At 34.1% G+C, this 27,493-nt stretch overlaps 1 protein-coding gene across 1 annotated transcript; it reads right to left on the reverse strand.

The window, feature by feature from the left end:
* Positions 1 to 27,493, reverse strand: LOC123541940 (multiple epidermal growth factor-like domains protein 11). The gene is made up of 15 exons (XM_053531984.1): positions 27,357 to 27,493; positions 26,439 to 26,487; positions 10,816 to 13,080; positions 10,410 to 10,530; positions 9,751 to 9,857; positions 7,545 to 7,753; positions 7,229 to 7,345; positions 6,826 to 6,913; positions 6,009 to 6,073; positions 5,409 to 5,445; positions 4,338 to 4,444; positions 3,474 to 3,596; positions 2,541 to 2,689; positions 2,071 to 2,206; positions 1 to 1,257 (listed from the first exon to the last, which is right to left on the reverse strand). The coding sequence occupies exons 2-15, from the start codon at positions 26,485 to 26,487 to the stop codon at positions 1,192 to 1,194; spliced, it is 3,639 nt and encodes a 1,212-aa protein (XP_053387959.1). The 5' UTR covers positions 27,357 to 27,493; the 3' UTR covers positions 1 to 1,191.

A 27,493-nucleotide genomic window follows, 5' to 3' on the forward strand; every position in this document is an offset into this window, starting at 1 on the left:
ACGTCATTGCACGCGAGTGGTTTATTGCAGAATTTTGCTCTATATGTATGTAGGTTACTTGTTGGTCGTGTTAGAATTCTAAACAATTCACACTTCATGTTATAACATTCATAAACGTGCAAAAAGGTTGATAACATTCAGTATTTTCACTATTCATAAGCTATATGAAGACATATTTGAGAAGTCAGTGAATAATTACCGAGTGTCTTATATATTTTCTCGCGCTATGCGTTATATAAATTATAATACAACCAATAACTAAATGGGTCTCATTCAGAGTTTCTGCAGAACGTCATAATTCACAAAACCTCTTGTCAGAGCAGGATTTCTTTTTATCAACTAGTTATTATTTTTAAGAGCTAATTCTAAAATCAGTAAAACAAGTTCTGATATTTCTTTTTTCATAAAAGCAAAGTACTTTTCTTGATCGTGAATTGTGCTGTACCAGCATCTAACTGGAGTGAAATCACTACACTTATTTGTTTTATAGAGAAAACTGTACACTATAACAGGCTTTCTTTAACGTTCAATGGCTGAACTTTATAGCCTGCATGACGGTGCCTCACCTGATTTTATTCTAAAATTGCAGGAGCTTTCGAATAATTATAACATCTCTATTAAATAATTATAACATCACACATATTTTACCCGAAAATATGTACACTCCTCCATTTTAGGATTTGCCATTGGATTCTAAGTTTCAATGTGCAATTTGATATCTTCATTGTAGTCGGGATATATATACTTTCTGGAATATAAGCTCACTCTCAAACTTGCCTGGACTATACAGGTAACATTATCATCGCAATATCAAACCAATGTCACAAAAAAAATTTAAGTGTATGTGTTAACTTACTGCATGAAATTCCGCGACGATTTTCTATCTAATTCAGCCCTAGTGCCTCATGCTCGGTAAGTAGTATAAAATTCTGCAAAAATATATACAAGGAGATTCGCAAAATAATAGAGGCTTAAGAACATAAAATACATTCACACAGCAGTTACTCAAACATATAGCGTTACTTGGTAAAGAATGTTTCATCAGCCTAGCATACTGAACGTGCTGCCGTTTCAACACGCTGCACTATGTTATGATAATTTCTAATTTTATTGCTGGTAGGTAAATGCTCCATTATCATTCATAACAGGTAAAGCGATGTCTGCACTTCTTGCTAAACTGGGTGTAGTTTACTATATATTGGTGTTATCAGGGGACAGGATCTGTAACAAAGCCTCATGGAGGAATCGATATTGGCCCTGAAATATACAAAATATAATATTCAAGAAAAGTCTCACACAGAACTAAACAGAACCAAAGAAACCAAACATTTACACCATCATGAACGGACGTAACGCTGACTGCTCTTATTTGTTTAAACGTTAAACGGGCGAACCAGATGAATTATCGCCAACATGATACTTCTGTAATAATTGTCATATAGGAAATACGGCAGTAAAAGGCATGAATCAATCATTAGTAAAACAGAAAGAAGGAAATTAAGGATAACATGCATTCAAGGAGACAACCCAAGAAGAGGGCAAAAGTATTTTCTTTTTTAAAACATATGATCTTTTAATACAATATTAATTTCTTTTAAAAGCATAAAAATAAATTGAAAATTTAAAGTGGTCTCTACTGTCGCTAACTAGATGTGATTTCTTGAACGGGCTTGTCTATAGAAACACGCTCTTAGATCAACCTTAGAACGAGATTATGGAAAAATAAATCACCATTAATTTCAGTTTTATCTTTCAGTGCGATATGAGTCAGAATGTGAGTCATATATACGATATTTATCATTGATATAACGTGAATCAATCAATGGCGTAAAACGTTTCGTTTTTGCCTCCTTCAAGTGTTAGTGTTCCGCAGTACTGCAGATGTGGATATTTCAGTCATATCACGCCGAAAAAATTGCGTAGTACCAAACTGGTACGAACTAAATTTTCCGAATTTTACAATGGTCGGATAAATCTTAACGGTACATTTGTTCTTATCAAGGTACTTTATTTGAATTGAGAGAGACATTCGATAATTAGACTATGATAATGTAAATAAATACAACCTACCACTGTCTGTACCAAGCAGACACGTTCTTCTCTCAGGTTTCTGACACATGCAAAAACATCCACGTGACCCTCGGACATTCCTTCATTGGCTAATATGTCCAGCGCTATATAAGTTCCTGTTCGGCCAACCCCTGCACTAAAGGGAAAAAAACATTCTTTTAGACTCTATAGTCTTATAATCTTCGTGTATAATAAAAGAAGGATATCCTTTTAAGAAGTTCAATTACATGTACTTGGGCTGAAAGTTGGTATAAACGGTGCACCAACTGGGCTAAAAACCATTTTAGTGATGAAATGCGTTATTACTGTTTACTTATGTGCGTTTCTCTATCAGTAGCTGTGTGATGGAAATTGACTAATGAAATTGGCACAAAGAATATCGAGAATGAATTTATTAACTACTCAGTCTGCATACATTACTTGTTTGTTGTTTTCTTTTCTTCTGCAAGTCGTATAAATGAAATATTTACCTGCAGTGAACAATTATAGGTCCATCTTCTATTGTGTTTATGCCTTTTACCTTCTCCCAGAAGTCTGTTAAACTGGAAACTTGTTTTGGTGTACTTTTGTCCGGCCACGCTGTAAAATGCATCTGATATAGCGTCCTTTTCTCTGTTTTCTGTAAAAAGAAAACAGTAGGAGGAAACGTTTTATACACAAAAGAAGCCCGATGATTTTTCGACTATTTTAAAGTGAAAACAATGTTGATGTTTTTATATTGTATACAACATATCCAATATCCATTGATACTTGGTGATCAGGTATTCAATCAAAGGTATATTACATACTGTGGCGGTTTTAATAATATACTTCATTTATGTAACGGAGGGCAGTTAACCTAACCAGAGTTCCTGGATTCTGTACCAGTACAAACCTGTTCTCCGCAAGTAGCTGCCAAATTCCCCACATGAATCACAAATGGAGGACAAATCATTTCAGACACAATGTCTTAACACAAATCGTCAGCCTGAGGGAAAACAAACGCCTCGCCCGAAAATCAACCCGACGACCCTGTGATCCGTATATCTGTGCTCCCCTTAATAAGATAAGCGGGTGGATTATACATATCATATATACATGTATAGATGTATTGTTACTGGACAATACAATAATATAGCGGGAAAAAGATTGAAGGTTAAAATACCTTTTAGTTTTACATAAAACCATACAATTGTATAAGTTTTATCATTTATATAAGCGACCTCATTAATAACATTCTCCCGAATATCCAAATGATGGTAAAACCGTATAAGGTTTTAAGGTGTATTTTTACACAATTAAGCTATACAATTCAAAAAGACATTTTCTTCATTTTTCCCCGCTATATATATTATGAATACCTGTACTGCTATTCTAAGCGGTCAAGTAATGATATGCAAATTGATTTCCTATGCAATATTTACCTCCATTGTGAAGATCCTGGCTGTATAATTAGCATAGATCTCTTCAACCTGACATATGACCTTCACGTTTCCATACTTGTTACAACATCCTTCATCAGGCCAATATTTGTCACATTTCTGTACCTGAAGTACGAAGATTTTAGATACAATAGAGCTGTTTGTATTGCATTAAAATTTAGTACAGATAATGACAGAAAAATGTGGTAACAAAACGCCATGATAGAAAGAAATAAAAAAGTGGAAAAGAAGTTTAATTATGGTTATCTACAAAACTGGTTTTGCCAATTTTTATAAGTACTTGTTTTTGTTTGTACTAAAATCGGTAGAATGTCTTGAAGGTTGAAACATGCATAATTTCAAAAATCATGGACACGTATAAATCTTAATCTCACACTGACCGTCTTTAAAATAAGAAACGAGGGGGACGGGGAGTAGGGGAGGGTGTGTGTGTGTGGGGGGGGGGGGGGGGAGTGTAAAGAAGGCACACACAAGTTTCCCCGGTGAAAGCATATGGTATCTAACTCTTATTTTTTCAAATAAAGTTGATCGGCCGGGCAGATTAATATATTTTTCTCATGTACATATCGGAAAATGTGAGTACGGTCTCTGGACGAATCTGACTAATTTTGGTTGGTAAGATTTGTTAAAGGTCTATCTATATATATATTCAAGATATAGGACGGAAAAGGAAACAGGACGCTGTGCGACGAAAGGTAAATGGTTACAATAGCTAAACTTCAGTACATTATTCTCTGTTGAGATAAAAAATACTTAGTACCAAACAGAATTTCTTAACAAAAAACGCAAAAGAGAAAACTGAAGAAAATTTCAGTTTAATATGATTTTAATTAAATATTTGCTTACCCCTGACTCTCTAAGATTGGTCAGCATAACAATTTTGCCTACTCTTTCCTGCCAGACCATATTCCAGAATACATCAAAATCAGCACCCATTTGTTTGATTGTCGGTCCTAAAATCATGTTCATACAACACGTCTCATCATGAACATAAATCGTAATACTCAGGATCATACTAATGGTATCGTCTTCATATTGCGGCATGCAGCATGCAACATGGCAAAATATTGACCGAAACTTCTTTAATTATCATGAAGTAATTGTACTGTTCCATCTTAATGTGTTTTAGCTGGAAATTTCAGTGTTAAATCGTTGAATAAATGTAATTGTCTTGTGTTCGCATTTCCAACAAAAAACAAAATATTCTAGCTCTAAACATCCACTAAGCTGAAGTTACATCATTCACAGGATTGTAGTTAGGATGGATGACGTGGCTGGTATCTGTATTTACTTAAACTAAGTACTGTAATTATTTTTTTGTTATCTTTATCATAGGAATGTATTGGTCCATTATGTAAAATTCCACTTAAGCAGGCGGTATAGTTGGGTTTTACACATTTCTTTACTAATCATGGAAACGGGCCTACGTGGCCGAGTAGTTAAGGTCGCTCACTTCAAATACACTGCCCCTAACTGCTGTGGTCTCGAAATCTCGCTTTGGGCTCAGAAATCATAGTTAGCTTACGGAAGCGGAAGGTCGTTGGTTCTACCCACATTCCCGCCATTTCGTCAAATATTGCCTGGAGAGCATCTGCAGTTTTCGTCGACCATCAAAACCTGGACAGTTGCATTACGAACTGTAACTGTGTCGGTGTGACGTTTAACTTAATAAAAACAAATGCAAGCAAAACTTATCACGAACAGAACCGAGTCTGCATTTAGTTTGCTTTGGCTGCGTTCTACACGTTCAAAGTCTCTTATAATATTCAATGTTTCCTGTATCGTGGCCTTTATTTATTAATTAAAATACATGTTCTGGAACATGTATGTCTGAAGAAAGTTATATTCGTGATAACTGCACATGTGGTGATACGGTTTGAGTACGAAAAATATGTATAATGTATACAAATGTCATACCCATTGAAGCAATGTATGCTCTTTGTTTCTTGTAACCCTAAAATAGAATTCGAAAAATGTATTACATTAGTACCATCGGCATCTTAAAACAAGACCATTGTCGTTCAAAATGATTAAATTCCGAGCTATTAACAATCACTGTTTGTGTCGATATTTGAATTTATTTAGCAGTCATCACGTCATTCGATAACAATTGATACAACTATAGAAAATATTCTCTAAGAGCCTCCGTGCTCTAATGGTTAAGGTCTTAATTTCTAATTTCTTCATAAATAGAATGGAGCTTCTACCAAGGTGCTGGCTCATTCTTAAAACAATGCCCGGGGCGCCAACTAGGGTCGTCCCTATCTTCGAAAGCTAGAAAAGTCGCCATATGACTTAAACTGCGTCAAACTAACTTAAAATCTAAAACATATAAAGAAACGAAAAGAAAAAAGATTCTGTAAAACAGTTGCAAATATTTAAAGAACATGATGTATTTTTATTACAAAAAGAAAATGCTCGTATAATTATTTGCTCAAATATATCATATAGGTGTCTGAGTGCTACATTAACCAGTAGAAATGATATTACGAAATGGTTTACAAAATAGTTACTCACATCTATGTAACTTGCATTAATGTAGTCAGATTTTCCTTCCCGTAGAATCACCCTTTTACTGTCATCTGCAACAATAATTTTATTTGTATAAGTGATTTACATAATCGTTTCATTGTAAAAACTCATCCATTATAGTGCAAATAAAAATCGATCTGACCAGATGAAGATCAAACAGCAGAAAAATCACTTTAGATATAGGTATGTACTGCTAATTTATCCTGGTTGTTTGTGAATAGACATCTTGGTTTTCCTAATTGTGTCTGGTATAGAGCACTGATACACACAAAACCCTCTTTCTTGGAAAATACAGACCTGGCGTAGGTACTTCTTTAGAGCATCGCAGAAATTCCCAGTGCCTGGATAGGGATTTTTAACCCGGTCGTCTGGATTTACAGTCAAGGTGGTTGCCACTAGAACAATGTATTTCTTAATTTTGTTATGGTTTATAGTCAGAACCATCATTATCATACATATCTTTCATTGCCACATGTATCATAGTACCGCAAGTTATCTGAGATTTTATTTCGGAGAGCCAGGTGTTGGAATTTATTGTGAGGTGATTATATAACGTATCGATGAGGGTGTTACGTCTTACTTGGTTAAAATAGATATTTCCTATTTACAACGCTATTATTTTACATGTTTGACACCAGTCATATCTTTAACTTAAAGAAGGTATACATTCTAATCGTATATATATACAGTGTCTTTGATGTAAGAGAAACATTTTACATGCATGATTTGTTTCTGCAAGACGATGTTGGCTTACACGCTATATTTGTTATTACATGGCCTTGCATGCAATATATTAACTTACAGGGATATATATCTCTGTAACGGTTTTTTAGTATGTTCTCTCTCTTCTGTGAGGCTTTATGCGGTTTAATAAGTCCCGACGGTAATTCCTGGTAATAGAAAAAAAAAACTCATTTAAGTCCACAATCTTCAATATCAGGACTGTTCTTCTGTATAGAGTTTTGGAAACAGGCATGATTAATAACATTTCTCTTCACCTCATGAATTCAGATTTATAAAGCAGTATGTAAATGAATTTCTGGCACTTGAATGTGTTTACTTTTTCTGAGCATAACTGTAATTCTTCGATCCTGAATAGGTTAGGGGCTGTGTATAATTTCTTCAACAATCATTGTAACAATTTAGAAAACAAAATATATCAACAAGTAAAGCTGATCATTAATATATATGATGTAAGATAATACCTTAAATTCTTCAACATAATTGTCTATAGTTTTGTTTTGTACAAACTCTCTGAGTTGATCTAATGGTATTTTTCTTTTCATTACTTCATCTGCATTGAAGTATATGTGTTCGTCAAACTGTAATGTAGACATAGTAATTTCAATAGAAAACTCTGAAATGTCGCTGTGTTTTAATATGAATAAGTGAGATATTTGAATTACCATTTCATAAGCAACATGATGCTTTTCTTTGTAAAGTTTAATTTAGAAACTTAACACAGTTTACAATGTATTTGTACATGTACGCAGTTTATGGAAAAACGAAAGTTATACATACTGTTTCAGCACAGTCTGCTGCGCCTTCTTGGAACATCGTATCTAGATGTTTCTTCTCGATTGTGGCATATTCCGCTGTGCTTTCGGACAGACAGTATGTTGAATCGTTATCAACGTTGGATGCTGAGCTTTCTGGACAGGCTGCATTGTGTTTCCTGTTTCCTGACAGCCTTTGTTTCTGTTTGTTATTTCTCTTTATAGAGACAATGCCTAACCGCAAACAATAGAAATAACAGACATAAGTGAAAATGTAATTTATAAGTACAAATGGCTCAAATGGGCATAAGTCACTCACTCGAAAAAGACCTTGACCATTTGACCTTTCTTTAAGCAGTCCATTAAAAGTTACTTTTAAATGTTTTATTTTGCCACGACAACCCATATATGCGTCACCGGTAGAGCACCTGACTTCATAATGAGGAGCTTTTCATGATAAGAAACATTTTCGCATATCAGAGGTCTACCATGGTTCCCGGACGAACTTCTGATGGATGAGAATTTGGTGATTGTTTTCTATCTTTAAGCTCTGGTGACTCGTAATGCGGATTAAGTGGACCAATTACAATGATGCTACTAATCAAGTTTGATAAAGATCCAGCCAGCGGTTTATCAGAAGAAGTCGTTTAAATATATTTGCTATTTTGTGCTCTGGCGGTCCATAAAAAGGGTCAAGCCCCTCCCCCCATTTCAATAAATACTGGAGAAGCAAGACTGTCTATCAAGCAGTTCGTTAGAAGAAATTGTTTAAAGGCGATTCTATTTCTAGTTTTAGCACTTTCAACAAAAGAGATCAAGCGCCCCTTTTGAAGAAATTTTTGGAGAAGACCTTGTACTGACGCTACAGCCCAAACTTGTAAAGACCCATCGAGCGGTTCATGAGCAGACGTCCTTTAAAGTTTTTTTTCTAATTTTAACTCTGGTGCCCCGGGAACCATTCAGTAACTTAATAAATAAAGTTGAAAAATGCTTATACCAGGATTTTTCTAACCATGTTTGGTGTAATTCTGATCAGTAGTTTGAGGGAATATAAAAACGTTGACACGGGCCATCCTATACGATTCGCTTACACTAGTGAGCTTAAAACTCAAAGTCTATTCACGACAGGTAATGGAATGTGCAACGCCCCCTAGCACCGACTTAAGCGGAACTCTATTACACATCCATTGAATGGACTCCATGATCCCAAAAGACCAGACAATATAACAATACTGAATTCAACTATGGTGAGACTTTTTACAGCCGCCACACGGCACTTAAAGATTGCCGTTGTGATAGATAATAAAATTTGTAAAAAAGATAATAATAATTGGTTCTAAAACGTTCAACTAATGAACTATTTTAAAACACCCAGCTGATCTTATTTTGCTGTTTATTTTAAAAAAGAATTTACCAAATATCTGTTTCTTGTCTTTTTATCACATGTTGTGTTCATAAAATGCAGGGTAACAGATAATAGCTGATAAGGTACATATTTACTCTGTCGTACCGGATGTCACTTGAATGTTCATGTATTACTCATGTGTTTTACTAACAAAGCTTATGAATCAGAAAATTAAACAATAGATCAATCATCAATTGAATATGCGACTTTGAATACAAAACAATGATTGTTTATTTAAGGAACATATATCGCAATTGTTATTAAATAGTGATCATCACAGCAGATGTATAAATTTCGTCGTCAAATACTTAATGGTTCCAGTGATTCATATGTCATGACAATTAAAAATTAAATTCAATCATATAATACACTTTCAGAAATTTCGATGTACAGAGTTCTATCAGGTTGTTTTGACACATATCATGTTACATTTTGTATAGATCGCGAAACAACAAGTTATTTTGGTGAAATATTTCAAACTTTCTATTTATATAAAACCTGTCAATTAAGCGGTTATAAAAGTGTTAAGGTTAACTCCTTCAATGAGCTGTTTCGGTATTAAATATTAATACCAAAACAGAAAAATATATTTTTGGGTCAATGATTGTTGATGTTTAAATGCGACTGCAAAAAGTCCTTATTTCTTTTTTTATACATTCAATATAGGGAATGGTGTTTTTTGAAGCAATTTATTTTAAGAAACTTTGCTCAAGTGAAGGAGAATCCTAATCTCTTATGTGTAAGTGAAGAATTTGCATATTAATTTGTTTTTAGTTTTTCCGTCTTAAGCAAGAATTATACGCTACCAAACTCTTAATACTTATACCACCAAAAGAGACGTCCTCCGAACGGTCACACGTACTTCTAACTTGTCTGTATATCACAACTTCACCAAACCTCCCACTGACTACACGTTCTCGTTTCGGGTTTTGTCTATCAACAAATTAATACATTAGACTATTCTATCAAATATCAAAGATAGACTATTATAATGAATTTCTTATACGAGTTGTTAAGGATGTTGACTTCAAATCACTTGCCCCTCATCGATGTGGGTTCGAGCCTAACTGGTTAGAACCTCACACGAGGCGTTGAATACTTCATGTGTGCAAGCCATCCAGCTGGCTTACGGAAGGTCGGTGGTTCTACCCAGGTGCCCGCTCGTAATGAAATAATGCACGGAGGGGTACATGGGGTCTTCCTCTACCACCACAGCTGGAAAGTCGCCATATGACTTATATTTCAGATTATTATTCCTATTCTTGTATTGAGTACAACCTAAAACAAAGAAACATAAGTAACAATAAGCATAAAAACTCGCTAAATCACATATTTTTAATAGCGTTATATGTCTGACTTTTGTTTTAAAAGAATAATTTTTCTTAAAAAACATGCAGCTTTTACATTATCGATAGTTTTATTATATTTTGACATGTAACCAGAAATGTAGAAATAAATTAAATAAATGAATAAAGATATGTTTACCGTTTTTTAAGCAGTATGACAGCTACCAGAACGACACTGATGGTCAGTATTACCACGGACACCAGCAGTATTACTGAACCAATTTGTTTTGTTGTACTAGAAGTATTCTCGATTGTTTTTTCTGTTAAAAACATGTTTAATATATAGGATATCTTAACTAGGTCGGCAATGTATTTTGCATTACGTTTTTTATTGATAATTTATATAGTAATATTACCTGTATGCCGTAAATGAAATAAGATGCATTTAATTATGAATTAAAACTAATTTGCCAAATCAAAGTGTTCTGTTTGTTTTCTTTCAGTGGTGCTATTTCTGTTTAAATCTAACAAGCCGTTAGATCCCGTTGGGACTTTATATCAAAATGGTATGAACTTGAACTGAATTAGATATCAAAGGTTCTCACCCTGTGAACACATGGCCCCTTCAAAACCTTCTAGACATCCATTGTCACAGGATCCTGTCTCTCTATCGCATGTTATGTTGCGACAATTAACGCTGCATGGATAACGGCAATTGTCTCCGTAGAAGCCAGCCATGCCTTTAGCCAAATTTCCCAAATCAATCTTACACTTGGCACATGTGCCATTTAAATAACATATACAGTTAACTGGACACTCGCATTTTTCTCCATTAAAACCAGCTAAGCATCCTTGCCTACAAGTTCCATTATCGCTGTGACAGTCGCTGTTACGACAATTTTCGGGACATTCCATCAGGCACTGTCCTCCCCAATAGCCTCGTTTACAGTCGTAGTCACATGTCCCATAGTCAGCATTACATATTGTATTCATACAGTTTCTAGAGCAGCGTATGCTGCAGTGATAAAACCCGCTGCTTTTATTTCGTCCGTAACTACCTGCTTTGCACGTTAAACATTCATTTATTCGACCACTAGAACTATCACAAGTTTGACATTTCATATTACATTTCGATTTGCATTTGTTGCCATAAAATCCATTTTCACAAGATTCACAATATCCAGTATCAATATCACAAGCTGTTCCTCTTTTACAGTAACTGCATTTGTCCTGGCAAATTTTACCATAAAAACCATTGAAACATGACTTGCATGACCAACTATCTGCACAGTACTGACAATTCTTGCGGCAAGATCTGTTACACTTGGTCCCGTAAAACCCGGATTGGCAGGAATAACAACTTCCATTCCTCAAGCACTCACCTGATAAACAATGTTGAGAACAATGTTCAGAACAGAATATACCGAAATAGCCAGGCTGACAATCGTTGCAATAACCTGACATATTGCATGAGGAGTTAATACAGTTCTTGCTACATGATATATTACAAGAATTACCGTAGTAATCAGGAATACATGCATCGCAATGTCCATTCGACCGGCACATGCCATCTAAACACCCATCTGGACAGGACAAATCACAATGTCTGCCATGAAATTTAGGAATGCATCCTAACAAGCATGTCCCATCCCGTGTATCACACGTTCCACCATAACAGTTCTCCGGACATGATACGCTGCAATTACCTCCATACATTCCAGGTATGCAGTGCTTGCAGTACGTTCTGGTGAAGTTTGCTTTACAGCTTTTAGAGCATACCTCTGTGTCTTGATCACACAGATCTAATAAGCACCCATAAGAGCATTTCTTTTCACAGTTCTCGCCGTGATGTCCATCTTTGCATTTTGTGCACTCCGTAGTGGATAAACAGGAACGGCAGCTGTCGGGACACTCGCTTCTGCAGTCTTTACCCCAATACCCATCCAAACAATTTATACATTTTGGCCGTTTGAAAGAAGGTTTACATTGATGGCAGGTGCCCGTTTTCCTGTCGCAAACGTCATCTAAACATCCACTTGGACAAGTCATTTCGCATCTATGTCCATAATATGAAGGCTTACATTCAGCACAGATACCATTTAACGGGTTACAGCTATTCTCCAAACATCCACTAGAGCAATTATGTTCGCATCTCTTACCATAATACCCGGCAACACACATAGTACAGTTTTCGTATGAATTACAAGTCCAACAACGCTTAGGACAGTCTTGATTACAGGCTGGTCCAAATTTTCCCTGAGTACATGAATTACATGTTTCTTCTATAAAGTTGCCTTGACAACTGCATTTCGCCGTGTTTTGTTCACATACGTTGTCTACGCATCCAAGGGAGCACCTCTGTGTACATTCACGTCCAAAATATCCAGCCTTGCATTCAGTGCATTCATAATACATTGCACAGGAGGCACAGTTCTCGAAACATGGTAAACAAGCAGATCCCAGCCAGTAGAACCCACTGGGACATGCCACGCACAATGTGTCGTTTTGATGGTAACCCTCGTTACATTCCAGACATTCATTTTCTGATGAGCACTTTGTACAACATTTTGGACATTTTCTACACGACCCGCTGTTATTGAAGTATCCCTTGTTACAATGATTACACTCATCTTTAGAAGAACACACACTGCATCCTTCGGCACAAGGATGGCAGATATTTTCATCGCTGTCAAAATGATAGAATCCTTCTTTACATTCAGTGCAAGTTCGATTAGATGAACATGTTAAGCAATTTGCTGAACAGGTTTCGCACAGATTTTTATCATTCTGATAATATCCATCCTTGCATTCATAACAATAACCGGTCCAGTTACATTTACATCCTGGGCTACATATTGGTACGACAGATCCTGAAATCAAGATTGAATAAGGGTACTTAACTGCTTGTGATCGTCGTGTTGAAACGTTTTGTTAAATTTATGGTTGACAAAAATGTTAGCTCGCATGTTGGATAAAAGAGAAAATAAGCCAGTGCACAAAAATTAATATGTTATACCGAAAATTAATATTAATTATAATTATGATATTTATTGTATTAAAAATACAAAATAATAGTTATTATTTAATATTATTTTTATTTATGTAAGAAGTTTGCTATGAAAGAAAATAAACCTCAATTATCTGTGATAGCTAAATTTGTATTAATTAAAAGATAAATTTTAAAGGATTCATCATGTAAAAAAATCAATAAGCTAATACCCCAGTCACACATACGGCGAGGATAGCTAGGTCTAGCTACGGAGAAAAACGTAGTAATCCATATCGATCCGTACCTGAGCCGTACCTCAGAGTAGTCATTCGTATATAAATCGTACCAAAACGTGGTCAAAACGTATTCAAAACTTATTCAAAACTTGCAAGTTTCTCCAACTTTTGAACATGTACAAAAGTTTGAGCAAACCGTAGCCATTTGAGTGTGACTTTAGTCCAACTTGGCTGAAACTTATGCTCGTACTTAGACATAGTTCAACGTAGTTTACCGCAGACCCGTCTGTGCGCTGGGCAAGTTGCAAGGCGTAGTAAAACGTAATTCAGCGTAGTACCTCGTACCCATCCGTACTTATTCGCGTCCTGTATTGTTTTGTTTGTTTCCTGTTTTTCACCATTTTTCCCGTACTAAGACGTAATGCTCCGTAGTTATACTCCCACAGACTAATCCTATCCGCACCGTACCTCAACGCACGGACATATCCGTATGTGTGACTGTAGCTTAAGGTGGGATGCGGAATTTTCACCTTTCAAAAGCTTGTCATATATATTTGCGTGATCTCAAGGTTTATGTTAGATATTGAGAAACTTAGACAGTGTTGTCCGTAAGTATTGACCTGGCGCTAACAAATGTTCGCCAATATTTCTGAGCGTTTTCTGTAGTTTACACAATATTTGTAAAATGAAAATATCTCTATTACTAAAATAACTTATATAATTAACAGATGACACTGTAGAATAATGCTAAGGTGTCTGATTTCAACAAGCAGTGGAAGCCTTATTTTACGGTTGAGTGTTTTTTTTTATGAATCTGAGAAGTTAAAGTGTTTGATTCGGTTGTAAACTATGAATATGACGTTTAGGGCTTCCATGAAGCTTCGGATATTTAAACATTTAAATATAAAATTTCTTAAACAAACTTTACAAGCAATAAAATAAATAACTGATGCTGCAGTATATGGTGAATTTGGATGAGTTCCAACGGGTATGATTCGAAAGATTAGAATTGTAAAATATTGGTTTAAATCGTAAAAAATACAGATTTTTATGTATAATTTATGTAATGAAAATGGTAATTACAATGTATGCGAAAAGGTGGTCAGAAGATATAAAAAAACCTATTAGATGATACAGGACTTTTATATTTATGGAATGATATATTAGTGTTAATTGCGCAAATACAAAATGTAATAGGCTGTTTATACGATCAATTTTTACTGCAGTGGTTTTCAGACCTAAGAAACTTACCAAAAACATGGAACATATTGTATGGTTTAACCCGACTTTCAAGTAGTAAAGTATTTGTCATGTGTTAGGAACATAAATTACAGAAAGGCATTGTCCAGATTTTACATTGTGTAAAAAGAAGACGAAGAAAGAAGACAGAAGTATAGACAGTGTTAAAGCGTCTATTTTATAAAGAATTATGAAATACCTGTCTACCAAACTATGTATGTCATTGGACTGATTTGAAAAAGTTGAAAACGTTGTTTAGCAATTGTCGCTCCTGTCATCAATAAATCATCAGCATATACTATAACTCTGTACTTGTAATTCATACATATTACCTGTATGCCATTACAAGTATATTCATGCTTTTCTCATTTTATATGTTTTGCCAAATGTTTTTTTCCAGCATTTATTTAGGCCCCGGCAGAGTTTTTAATATAGCTAAAATGTAAGTGCCTGAAAAATTGGGAATAAAATATTTAAATATTTATCTACACAAAAAGAATACAATCCTGAAATGTTAATATGTATCATTATGATTATTACTTTTATGATGATTATTATTAAACCACATTTACATAGCACTTTTTTCATGCATATATACCCGATATCTTGCAGAGTACAATAAATTACAATTACACATTCAAAAGAAACAGAAATAATGCCTTTCAATTTATAACAAACATGAATATAAAATTATAGATATAACTAACAAGACAACGATATACACATTTTAAAACGTGGCTTTAGAAACCAATACTGTTCTACGCTTTGAGATGAAAGTTTCGTTGAAAGTCTTTCTTGTATTTTTGTTAGGCTGGTCAAACAGTTTCAATTTTTGTTTTGAAATTATTTCAAAAGCCTGTTCGGCTGGCCTATTTTATTTTTGTTAGGCTGGCCGAACAATGTAGAAACTCAGTTTTTCAAACCATTTCGAAAGTGTGTTTGGCTGGTGTAGCGAAAAGTTGTATGTATATATGTGATATCAAATACTTTCTTGTATTTTTGTTAGGCTGGCCTAACAGTTTTGAAACATTTTTGTTAATAATTTCAAAAGTCTGTTCGGCCGGGCTAACACAATACTTATATGTGATATTGAACAGTCTTTCTTGTATTTTTGTTACACTGGCCAAACAATTTGAAACATATTTTTTTCCAAATAATTTCAAAAGTCTGTTCGGCCAACCTAACACAAAGTTGTATAGAAGTGTGACTGATATTGAACAGTCTTTCATGTATTTTTGTTGGGCCGGCCAAACAGTTTTGAAACTCATTATTTCAAATCATTTTGAAATTTTGTAAGGCCGGCCTAAATGGTCTGTATATGAATTGTTAGGCTGACCGAACGGTTTTAAATTGTTTTTCAGACTGTTCAAAATTTTGTTCGGTCAGCCTAACACGGTGTTTCTTCTGTGAAGATCTATATCATTTATGTTTTATCAAATATTCAGCTTTCATATTTATGTATTTATTTGTTAGGCTGGCCGAACAGTTAATCTCCTTTTTTCAAATCATTTTGAAATTTTGTAATGCCTGCCTAAATGGTCTGTATATGAATTGTTAGGCTGACCGAACGGTTTTAAATTGTTTTTCAGACTGTTCAAAATTTTGTTCGGTCAGCCTAACACAGTGTTTCTTCTGTGAAGATCTATATCATTTATGTTTTATCAAATATTCAGCTTTCATATTTATTTATTTATTTGTTAGGCTGGCCGAACAGTTAATCTCCTTTTTTCAAAACATTTTGAAATTTTGTAAGGCGGCCTAAATGGTCTGTATATGAATTGTTAGGCTGACCGAACGGTTTTAAATTGTTTTTCAGACTGTTCAAAATTTTGTTCGGTCAGCCTAACACAGTGTTTCTTCTGTGAAGATCTATATCATTTATGTTTTATCAAATATTCAGCTTTCATATTTATTTATTTATTTGTTAGGCTGGCCGAACAGTTAATCTCCTTTTTTCAAATTATTTTGAAATTTTGTAAGGGCGGCCTAATTGGACTGTATATGAATTGTTAGGCTGACCGAACGGTTTTAAATTGTTTTTCAGACTGTTCAAAATTTTGTTCGGACAGCCTAACACAGTGTTTCTTCTGTGAAGATCTATATCATTTATGTTTTATCAAATATTCAGCTTTCATATTTATGTATTTATTTGTTAGGCTGGCCTAACAGGCATATATTTGATGCATTTTATGTTCATTTGAAATAAAAACCATGAAACACATCTTGTTTTTGTGAAGTTTTGTTCAACATGTATGAAAATATGGGTACATATTTACATGGTAATTTTGAGGAAAATGGTCATTTATTTTTGAATTTGTGTACTTTCCCTTTTGATAATGTACTCTGTTTAATATATTCATTATAATTTCAATCGATAATGTAAATTTTCACGGAATAATATGCTTGCATCTTACAACTCAAAAGGTGAAATTTGACAAGGAATTTATAAAGGAAATTAAATTAAGTTTAGAATGTGGACTAGTCAGTTTTCCCGTCTTCGAAATATAAAGCTTACATGGACATACTGTTTGAGGATGAGAATAAAACCGTCCAGATTTTCTTAGAAGAAAAATGGTTACGGAAATCTAGATTGTTAACATTCTATTTAAAGGCTGGAATGATTTCTCTTTATGTTTTACACAGAGAGAAAAAATGGACAAAATTCTTGCTCCACCAGACATGTGGGTACCTTGATTATGTCGCTTTTCATAGCTCTTCCGGTCATCTATGCAGTTGTTACAACTATTTTTCTTGTCAGGAAACGGTATTTATCTCTATATTCCACAGGGTTTAGTTTTTCTTTGAACCTTTCAACAGGAATTTTTAATTTCTTGTCAGTTTACCAGGAATCTCTATGTAAATAGCAATGTATACAATTATTGCAAATATTGCACTTTCAACTTAGAGGGCATCAACAATATATGGAAAAAAATATACTATTCGTACGGAAAGCATTTATTTTTTACTGTTTCAAGCTAACAGGTGTTTCAGAAAAAACGTAGCTCTATTAATATGCCTTTTTCTGAATAAGTCTGTATTTCTATGGACTGATTTTGTTTTATTTTAAATAAATTTACTTCAACCTGTCCTCTATCATTTTCAGCGATCATAACGGTATGTCACTATGCCTGTTTTAATCACAGACATTTAGGGCTTTGACAAGCTTATATTAGTATTGGCCAGCAATTTTCTGCATATTACCATCACACAGACATATCTGACGAACATGAACAAGTTTCCTAAGTATCTGGTGGCATTTTGAAAATACCCTGATATACTATATTGGAAGATGCAGAAAATTGCTACACTAAACTAATATAAGCTTGTCAAAGCCCCAAGTGTTTGTAGTGTTAATCTTATGTCTTATGGACAAGATAAGTGCACGCCCAATTTGAAACTGGTGTTCCAATATGAGGACCAAGAACAGAAACAAACTATAAATAAATTATATTAAAAAATGGTTAAATTTTCTTGATTTTTCACCTCGGTACATTACAGAATATTACGCAACTGACACAAATAATTATAAGTTTGTGTCCGGAAAATAATTCAGCTTCTATTTAACGAAACACAAATTCTATAAGTAACGGACCGGCCTCTTCGCAAGAATTAGCGCAGTTAAAACTGCCAGGAATGCCCTTGAAGTTGAAAGTGCAATATTTGCAATTTTTGTATACATTGCTATCTGCATAGAGATTCCTGGTAAACTGACAAGAAATTAAAATTTTCACTGATTGAAAAATACTCATACATATTAAACATCGGACTTTTTGTAATGACTGATCGTTATTTACTTGTACTGTTATCAAATATGGTATTAATGGCAAAACTATGATAGATTCTATTATATTTAGAATATTTTCTGCTAAATACAATTTCATAAAAATCCTATATGTGGTGAGGCACATATAAGCACGACGATGCCATCATTTTTCTGGAAATAGAATTTTTAGAGGTCCCAAGCTGTTCCTTATAAGCGAGGTTTACTGTATATTAACAAGAAGAAACTCGGCATTAAAGTAGTTTGCGTCAGCAGGCGTTTCCGAGCCTGATAATTTATCAGGCGCACGACTAGATATAATGTTATGTAAATCAGTTTTCTTGTTTCTCACACTTTGAAAGTTTATTACTAAAAATCATGATTATTCTTCCCAACATTTACGGATTGCACATGATCACTATGACTAGAAGATGATTCAGACGGTGTATGTAATTCTCCAAGAAAAGACGAAGTCGGTTCAGTTTCAATACTACCAAAGTGTGATGATGGCATTTCAACCGAGATGCGCGATATGTTGGAAAAGTTCCGATTGGTTTCACTTCCACGTATCGGTGTGGACGAATAACGTTCACTATATGACTTATTTATATATGACTTATTAATAGTTTCATTCAAATTAATAGAATTACCATCAGACTGTGCATATGGATGAAATGAATTTTCACAAATAAGAGATTTAACATCTATACAATGAAGTGCTGAAAGGTTAGGTAACCTACAACGTAGACAAATCCAAGCAACATTCGACTGCTCTAAAATCTTGAAAGAGTCCGGACCGATATTAGTACACTTAGTGTGACACCAAATGTCACATCCATCGCACTGGATGGCTTTTGTGTTCCAGCCTACGTTCTTATTACAAATTCCACATGGATATTTCACAGGCCCTGGGTTGACCTCAACATCTCCCGACTGGAGTATCAACAAGTAAAATAACAAACAAGTCCGAGCGTTATCATTTAGTCCTAAATGACGTTGCTCCTTAATAATTGCTAATTTCATTGAAAACCCAAAGTTCAGTAAACAATTTGTAGAAAGAATGTCTTGTGAAGATTCATTTGAATAACCCTGGTTCATAAATATTGCCCACATAAAAATAACTAGCGAAAAAAAAGATCAAATTAATTTTCAACTCCCTTGGGGTGGCCATCTTGTTTCCGCCTACCTGCCGATGATGTGCAGTCATTCTAATGGCGACTGGGTGGGTGGGGCACAAAGTACAATTTCAGATAGGTCGTAAATGTTGAGAAAAAAAGAAAGTTCCTGTTTTGCACTATTTCCTAGCATTAAGTATCCGTTTAACATTATTTCTGCGAAGGGCTGGTCTTGCACGCCTAATAAAATTAAAACTCTTGAAATTTCCAGAGCACATCTTTGGGAATACCTGGCCGCGCGCATGCGCACAACACATGCCATTGTTATCTGACGTTACTCATATTATATAGTGAACGTCTTATTACTAAAACGTGGTATATTGATTGCAAATAAATTTTTAGCCAGTCAGTTTTAAACAATCTGATACTTTCTGAAACATACTTGCATCTCATTATATGTTATGGTTGTCTTTTCAACGTAAATAGATGTGGTAATTTTCAATGCCAGTTTGCATCGTCGCGATAAGCAAGTGCATATACATGTATACGAATAATCAAATGGAAATTATTTATTATTACCCACGATATGAAACTTTTTTGCCGTCTACCATAAAAAAGAAAACCGTATATTGTTACTATTTTAACTTAAGGAAATTTCAGGGCATTTTTCCTAAAGATACGTTATTTAATATAATTTATGAAATTTGATAATTAAAATTATATCTTTTTCCTATTTTTTTTTTTTTTTTTTTTTTTTTTTTGACTCCATGTTGGAAGGAAATCTGAAGACTGCTTCAATTATCAATGTGAAGATTATACTAAGTAAATTCAAGCGTCACTGTTTGACTTATAGAAAAATGATTGTACTTTTTACTGATCTAAGAAAGGAGCATGTCACAGACAAATTGATTAGCCGGTTTATTGGTTTTTCTTTTTTCTTTTAAGTGCATTCTAGTCAAGCACAAACAGGATAAATAAAACGTCCCACAGAATATGTAATTGTAGAGAATCGCGTTACAGTGGTCAAAGCAATCATAGGAGTTCTTACCATGTATCCATTCGTTATTTTGTCATCTTCCTTGTACCATTTTGGGGACACCAACTTACTCGTCACGTGTGCCTTGAGTTTCCTTGCCCTGCCTCTCAGATTTTCCAGTCAAGAACGAAAGAACCGTCCAATCCAGTGAAGCGGCCTGCTACATCACTCGACGCCATTTTGTTTTTCATGTATTGATGGGACATAATGACGCAACGTCGCATTCCGCAATGTGGCGCAGAATTACACCTTCTTATCACTACAAAGGATAGGAAAGCATCGCTACGATTGATTCAAATACTGCAGTTAAAATTTGTAGAACAAGCAGCAACAAGAAGATGCAGTTGGAGCTTTATCTCTAAAATAGTTCCATTTGCCATTTTTCACAATAATGAGATACGTACATCACTGTACTCGTTTGAAAGTGTTCCATCTCAATATTTTCACATATTTCAAAATAGGATCAATTCAAAACTATTTGCATCAGAGAACGCTACAAAGCAAAATTATAGGAGACCCGATTTGATTGCGTCTGTTCATGAGAGATAATGAAATGTGTAACACCCTTCCCGCCCCTTAGCACCTGATTAGGCGTAATATTTTATAGAAGTAAAGTTGGATGTACCCCATGATCCCAAATGACCGAAAATATAACAGCACTTAGTCCAAGTATGAGGATACATTTAACAGCCGACACACGGTACTTGAAGATTAATGTTAGGTTAGTTAATAAAACCTATAAGAAGATCTTTTAGAAGCATAGAACGCAGTCAAGGAAAACACTAGCAGACTCGATTTGACTGAGTCTATTCAAGAGAGGTAATAAAAGTTCAGGTTTGACGCCACATACTCTAAAACGCGGGTAATGATTTGTTTAATCTTCATGAAATGTATGACATTTGATAATAATAACATTCTTATATCTTCAGAAGTTTTTCTAATGCTTCCGATGGAATGTATTAAGCATTAACTGTATTTTACCTATTCTCAAGATCTGTACTTCAGCCATTTCGTTCTGTTGTATGACAAGTAAGCGTTCCAACTCGGCACGACAAAAACCTAACGGCGCTCTTATTTGTCGTTCTGGCGTTTTGGCGTGTCCGTGCCCTTCAAACACGCCAAATAAATAGTTGTTGTTCTGAAATAAAGCTAAAATGTTTTAGTACTTTCTATGTACTTTTCATGTACTACAACATAATTATATAAATGTATATTTTTTAAAAGGACTTTTCCCGAAAGTTCTTATAATGTATGAAACCAATAGTATCTTCCAGAATGTTATACTCCGTCTGAAGACGGAATTTGTACGGGCTATTTCTCAGCAATTATTTGCCATATTTCCATCATACCTTGTAATTATTATCAGTACCAAGCCTAGTTGAGCATGTGCGAAGCGGGTTCCATTTAAACGATTTTTCACTTCGTTATGGTCATTTATTAATATTTCTTTATATGTATATGCAAAAAAATGCCCATGCTATTTCTCAGTCCGTATATGCCAGACTTTTATCAAACCTTGTGATTATCATTAGTACCAAGTCAAGTTGTGCATGTGCAAAGCACGTTCCATTTGAATGATTTTTCACATAGTTATGGCCCTTTCTTAATTTTTTTCTTCATATATAAATGGAAAAAATGTCCGCAGTATTTCTCAGTCATTGTATGCCAGACTTTTATCAAACCTTGTTATTATTATCATCGGTATCAAGTGTAAGCACGTTCCATTTGAATGATTTTTCACGAAGTAAGAACCCTTTATTTGTTTCAAATATGAATAGAGTTACATTGGAAAAAATAATAGAAATAATATTTTTCTAACATATTTCATATGCTGTTAAGTATATATAATTGATGACCCTTAGTGATTACATGGTCCCTTGACCATGATATTGACCTACTGACCTACTTTCTTCTTTTTTAAGATATTGCCATAAAACTTGGACAACTTGTACAGTTTTGAACACACATCTCAAAACTGACTTTAAGTGACCTTAATTTGGACTTACTGACCTACTACTTTCTTCATTTTAAGGTACATCAATAAAATTTGGAGATCTTATACCGTTTTGCACAACATATTTGTGCATCTTTGTACATTTTCTCCTTGTACAATATACAAATGCAATGTATCATATTTTCAATACTTCTGTTTCTCTGACAAGAAGCTGCTGTCTGGGGGTATTCACCACCCTTAGTGATAGGTCTTGGTTATATTCTAAGACAAATAATTATTCATTTCGAAGGAACTGATTCATAAGCAAATAAGATACAGCAAGGATATTACAATAAAATTCATATATATATGATATCATCATTGGACCATATGCGCGCTAAGTTAATAAAAACAATTTTAGAAAAATGGTATACTAGTAGTTTGCAGATATATACGGTGTCCCGTTAGGGCCATCGCCGCGTAATATGAGCTCGAAAGAACGAAAGAGCGGATACTACAATGTTTAAAAGTCGAAATAACGAAATTATGGTGGTGAAAAATCGAAACTTTCAACTTGCAACATCGCAGCATCGTTCTTTCGAGGTCACAGTACGCGGCGGCGATGGCTCTAACGGGATCCGGTAGAAACCGGATTTCTAGGTTTGTTTCTCTGTCTGAGAAATGTATGTTCATACCAAAAAGTGTAATTTAATTATACAATGTCCTTACCACTATAAATGATCTTTGTTTTACAGCTTTTGTTAGGATTCAGTCATATCATTAAAAGAAAGTAAAGTCGATTGGAGTAGAATATCTTTCTATTGCGCTGTGAAAGTCGGAGACCGATTTATATGCATATACAATTTGCTGACAGTCCGTATTGAGGAATGAATTCGAAAGACGTTTACCTTTAAAGAGGTATATTTGTTTAAATGCACTAAGACCCTTTCTGCTCACGTCTCTGTGATGAAGCATTTAGAGTTTTATTGGTATAAACCATAAATGAATTAATGATAAAATTTGTGACAGAGTCCATTTGAAACAGTCAGCTTTAGTTTTCCCTGTGCCAAGTGTATTGATAACAATGATACAGGAAATAATGATAAATTTCTCAGTCAGCAACCCACGCACTTAATCGCTCATACGGAATTACCTCATGCTTATTTGTTTCCTTGTATTTACTCACTCACTCTCTCTCTCTCTCTCTTCGATGATTTATAAATCTGAAATTCTTAGTAATCGTACGGAATATTACATATATTATACTTCAATCTTTGTAATAATGATAATAATGATTTAAATCACAGATGCTGTTGACAATATTTATGTATCGGTGGTAACGTAAGACGGAAATTGTTACTTACAATATCAATTACCTGGATTAATAGATGAAGTGGATATAATAGGAAGATATACGATTTAAAACCAATGCTGTTAAGTGATAGGAATTGATTTTAAACGTCACAAACAGTTAAGTATTGAATCATCTAATAGCGTTGAAACTGCAAGTAGGCAGAAATAAATATATATCATTTACAGATAAATCTGCAAGTACCAAAGCTGCACTGAACCTATTGGAATAAAATGAATAGAAATTTTCGGTAGAACATTATAGTTCATGTTGCTACAATACGCATATTTACAAAAGTATACCGAAATAATAACTCAGGATGCTATTCTTCCAAGAAAATGTCGACAAGTATTCTAATGTGCACATACATGAACCATTTTCATTTCTAAATGTTTTGCCGTCATGCTTATTTCATAACATCAAATTTATAGTAGTTTTTACTTATTAATAAGATATTCTTCCCCCGCCGATGGTAGAGAAATATTGTTTTGACTCTGTCCGTTTGGTTGTCCGTTCGTCCGTCCGTGCGATTGTCCGTCCATCCGAAATTGAAAATGCACATAATTCAGTAATTCAGGTTAGTATTTAAGTTAGAATCACCAAGCCTCATATGATAAATAATTAGTACATGACCTTTGCTCACATATAGTGTTATCCCCCTTATCGAGTATAAACAGAGTTTTTTTCCTAAATAAATAATATATGGAGTTTTGATTATATCTAAGTAAGATATTTATAAATCTTCGTGAAACTTTACACATTTTACATAAATATTAGTAGCTAATGCATAGATGTTAAAAAGAAATTAAGTGCACACTATGTAAAATGACTTTTACTAAAAAAACTTTTCTTCATTTCAAAATATTAGTGCGGCACAATTATAAATATTCTTTACATGATATATCACACGTAGAGTGTCGGGCTCACCTTTATTTGTCGATGAATTCTGACATAGCTATTGTACTTTGAGAGAATTACCAGTCCAATTAGTTTGTCAAAAGTTTTTAAATTTAAGATATGGGTCTTGTATTAAACATCAGCAACTCCTGACACGATTACTCCGAATGTTCACACCCCGAGCCATGGCCGTACAATTTTTTTTTTGGGGAAATATTTCTATGACGAGATTCTTTCTTTGCTTAAATTCCTAAACTTTCATAGGTAAACATATCAAAGGAAATTTTAACGTACTAGTAGTGATTGGAGGGAAAATAATTTTAGATTTACATCATTCTGTTCGATTCTGAAAAACTATTGGGAACAGTGGTCCACTGACTTAACACCTCCCTCTTGCGTTTTATAGCATGCGCTTATACTAGTTACTTTCTCCTCTGTCTATGAGGGTGTAAAAAATCAAAAGGGGCTGCTAATGACAGCGTAGAAATTGGATGAAAACATAGAATGAATATTTCTTAGGATGAATTTTCTAAAGCCGAACAATTGAGATTTTACATTTAGACCTAAGTTGTCCACGGATAAGTAAAAGATATCAGTTGAAACAACAAGAAATAGCGAGCAAAATATGCTTAGACAAACAAATATTTGGAACTTCAAGACTGTGCTATATTTAACACGTACCAATTGGATGTTCGAATCAATATAGTCGCATGGTTGTATTTGTTGTAACCTATTTTGCGGAGGATGTGGAAATATGGGGGTACGTTGTTTAAAATCACAGAACGAGATGAAACAAAGATGTGTTTAAATGGTATATTCAAAGTTTATATATGTACACGTATGTGTGTAAATGTTACGTTTATCGTATACCATTTTGGTTGTTATCGCGTTCTGCCACTCTTAAAATACTGAACATGCCATTATCTACCGAGATGTTTGAGATGAGCATTTTTCCGCAGATTAATCACCGCCCAATTTTAACAGTTCCATTTTAATACAAAATCACTTCATTATAAACCTAAACACATTTTGAGATAAATTTAGTTAAACAGCTTCTTTGAACTAACTTTACCCGATCAAAATGTTTGAAATATTAATTAAAAGTGATTTACAAATGCTACCAAATATTCGTAAAATTATCTTGGTGCATCTTGAGTGGAAAGTTTGCTGACTTTGAATCATTTGCCCCTCACCGACGTAGAATTATTTATGTGAGGAAGCCATCCAACAAGGTCGGTGGTTCTACCAAGGTGCTAAATAATGCGTGTGGGGGCACTTGGAGTGTTCAGTTACCATGAACATCTTAAATATACAAATTGATAAATTAATCTGGAACAGAATGATGGGCCGGGACATCAGAAAAGCAGGAAATGTAAAAATGCAGTCACCCGTAAAAATATTTAGTTTTACTATTATACTGGTTAAAATCATTATTAATTGCATTATAATAAAGTATAATAACACGAGGGTGAAACTGCCTTTCGTTTTTTTTTTTTTTTTTTGAATTAATACTGGAAATAATTTGTTTTGATTCTTAATATATTTTTGGAAAATATAGCTAAATATGAAATGACTGGACATGTTCATAACACTCGCTGCAATGGCCTTTTAATATAAAATACGCATGCAAGTATGATAGCTATTATGACATTATATTATGTTAAGCACTTACCGCAGTTTATGGTTAACAGCATGAAAACGATATGGAACAAAGGTAACATCTAAAACAAAAATAATAATACAGGAATTGATTTACTGTCAGTCTGGTAAATTAGTCTGTATAGGGGAAGTTCATCATCTGTCCAATGCAAAACCTACAGCATTTATTGCCCCAACATGCCAACATGTTGGAAAATCATGACAGAAAGAACTGTCGGATCTATTTTTGAAGCAATTATAAAAGCAGTAAATATTATTGTTATTTTTGGTCAATTTTGATCATGAATTCATTCAATGTACTCTATTCAATTCGATGCAAGAGGCATGAGAAATAGTGCATTATTCGTTATATTTTATAAGCAGACTAAATCAAACCCATGCGTGCTTGCTTTCGTCCTATGCTTGCAAACGGTCTATTTCTAGATTTATTTCATTATAAAGCTAATCTTGAAAGAATTGCGCTTAAGTAATCTAAAAAAAAAGACAGGTAAAGAATGTGCCTTATATAAATGGAACTTATTAAATCGTGCTTTGTAATAGGTGTATGAAATGACAAAATCGTCCACTTTAATGTGCAAACGTTATATAACCATGCTACATTTGCTAAATCCTTGGTTCATGCATGATATAAGTGTTAAGATAAACGACTTAAGATGTAACCATTTTAAAGACTTTCGGTATAAAAGGAGATTTATCAAACAGAAAGTGTTAATCACACTGAAAGAGTTAGATTTATTTCGTCATTAAATATAAAAATAACAATACACGAGAATATAGCGAAGATTGTTGACTTAGGTAATTTACTTGTTGGCAATACGAGATATCTTAAAAAGAGTTTATACTTTTTACTTTTCTTACAACTACAACAACTTACAATTACGCTAAATATATTTTGTATCAATTATTATTGGAAACAGGATCTGTACTTAACTGTTTGTGGCCTAAATTTTTGATCGCATCCTATCAACTTTATTCGTAAATCCAAGTTCTTTATATTTTTAAAGTTAAAACGTTTTTTGTTATATCACCACCGACATGTTTTCATCATTTGACATACGTAAATCAAAG

Source organism: Mercenaria mercenaria, chromosome 19, assembly GCF_021730395.1.
Source record: "Mercenaria mercenaria strain notata chromosome 19, MADL_Memer_1, whole genome shotgun sequence".
Taxonomy (NCBI): Eukaryota; Metazoa; Mollusca; class Bivalvia; order Venerida; family Veneridae; genus Mercenaria; species Mercenaria mercenaria.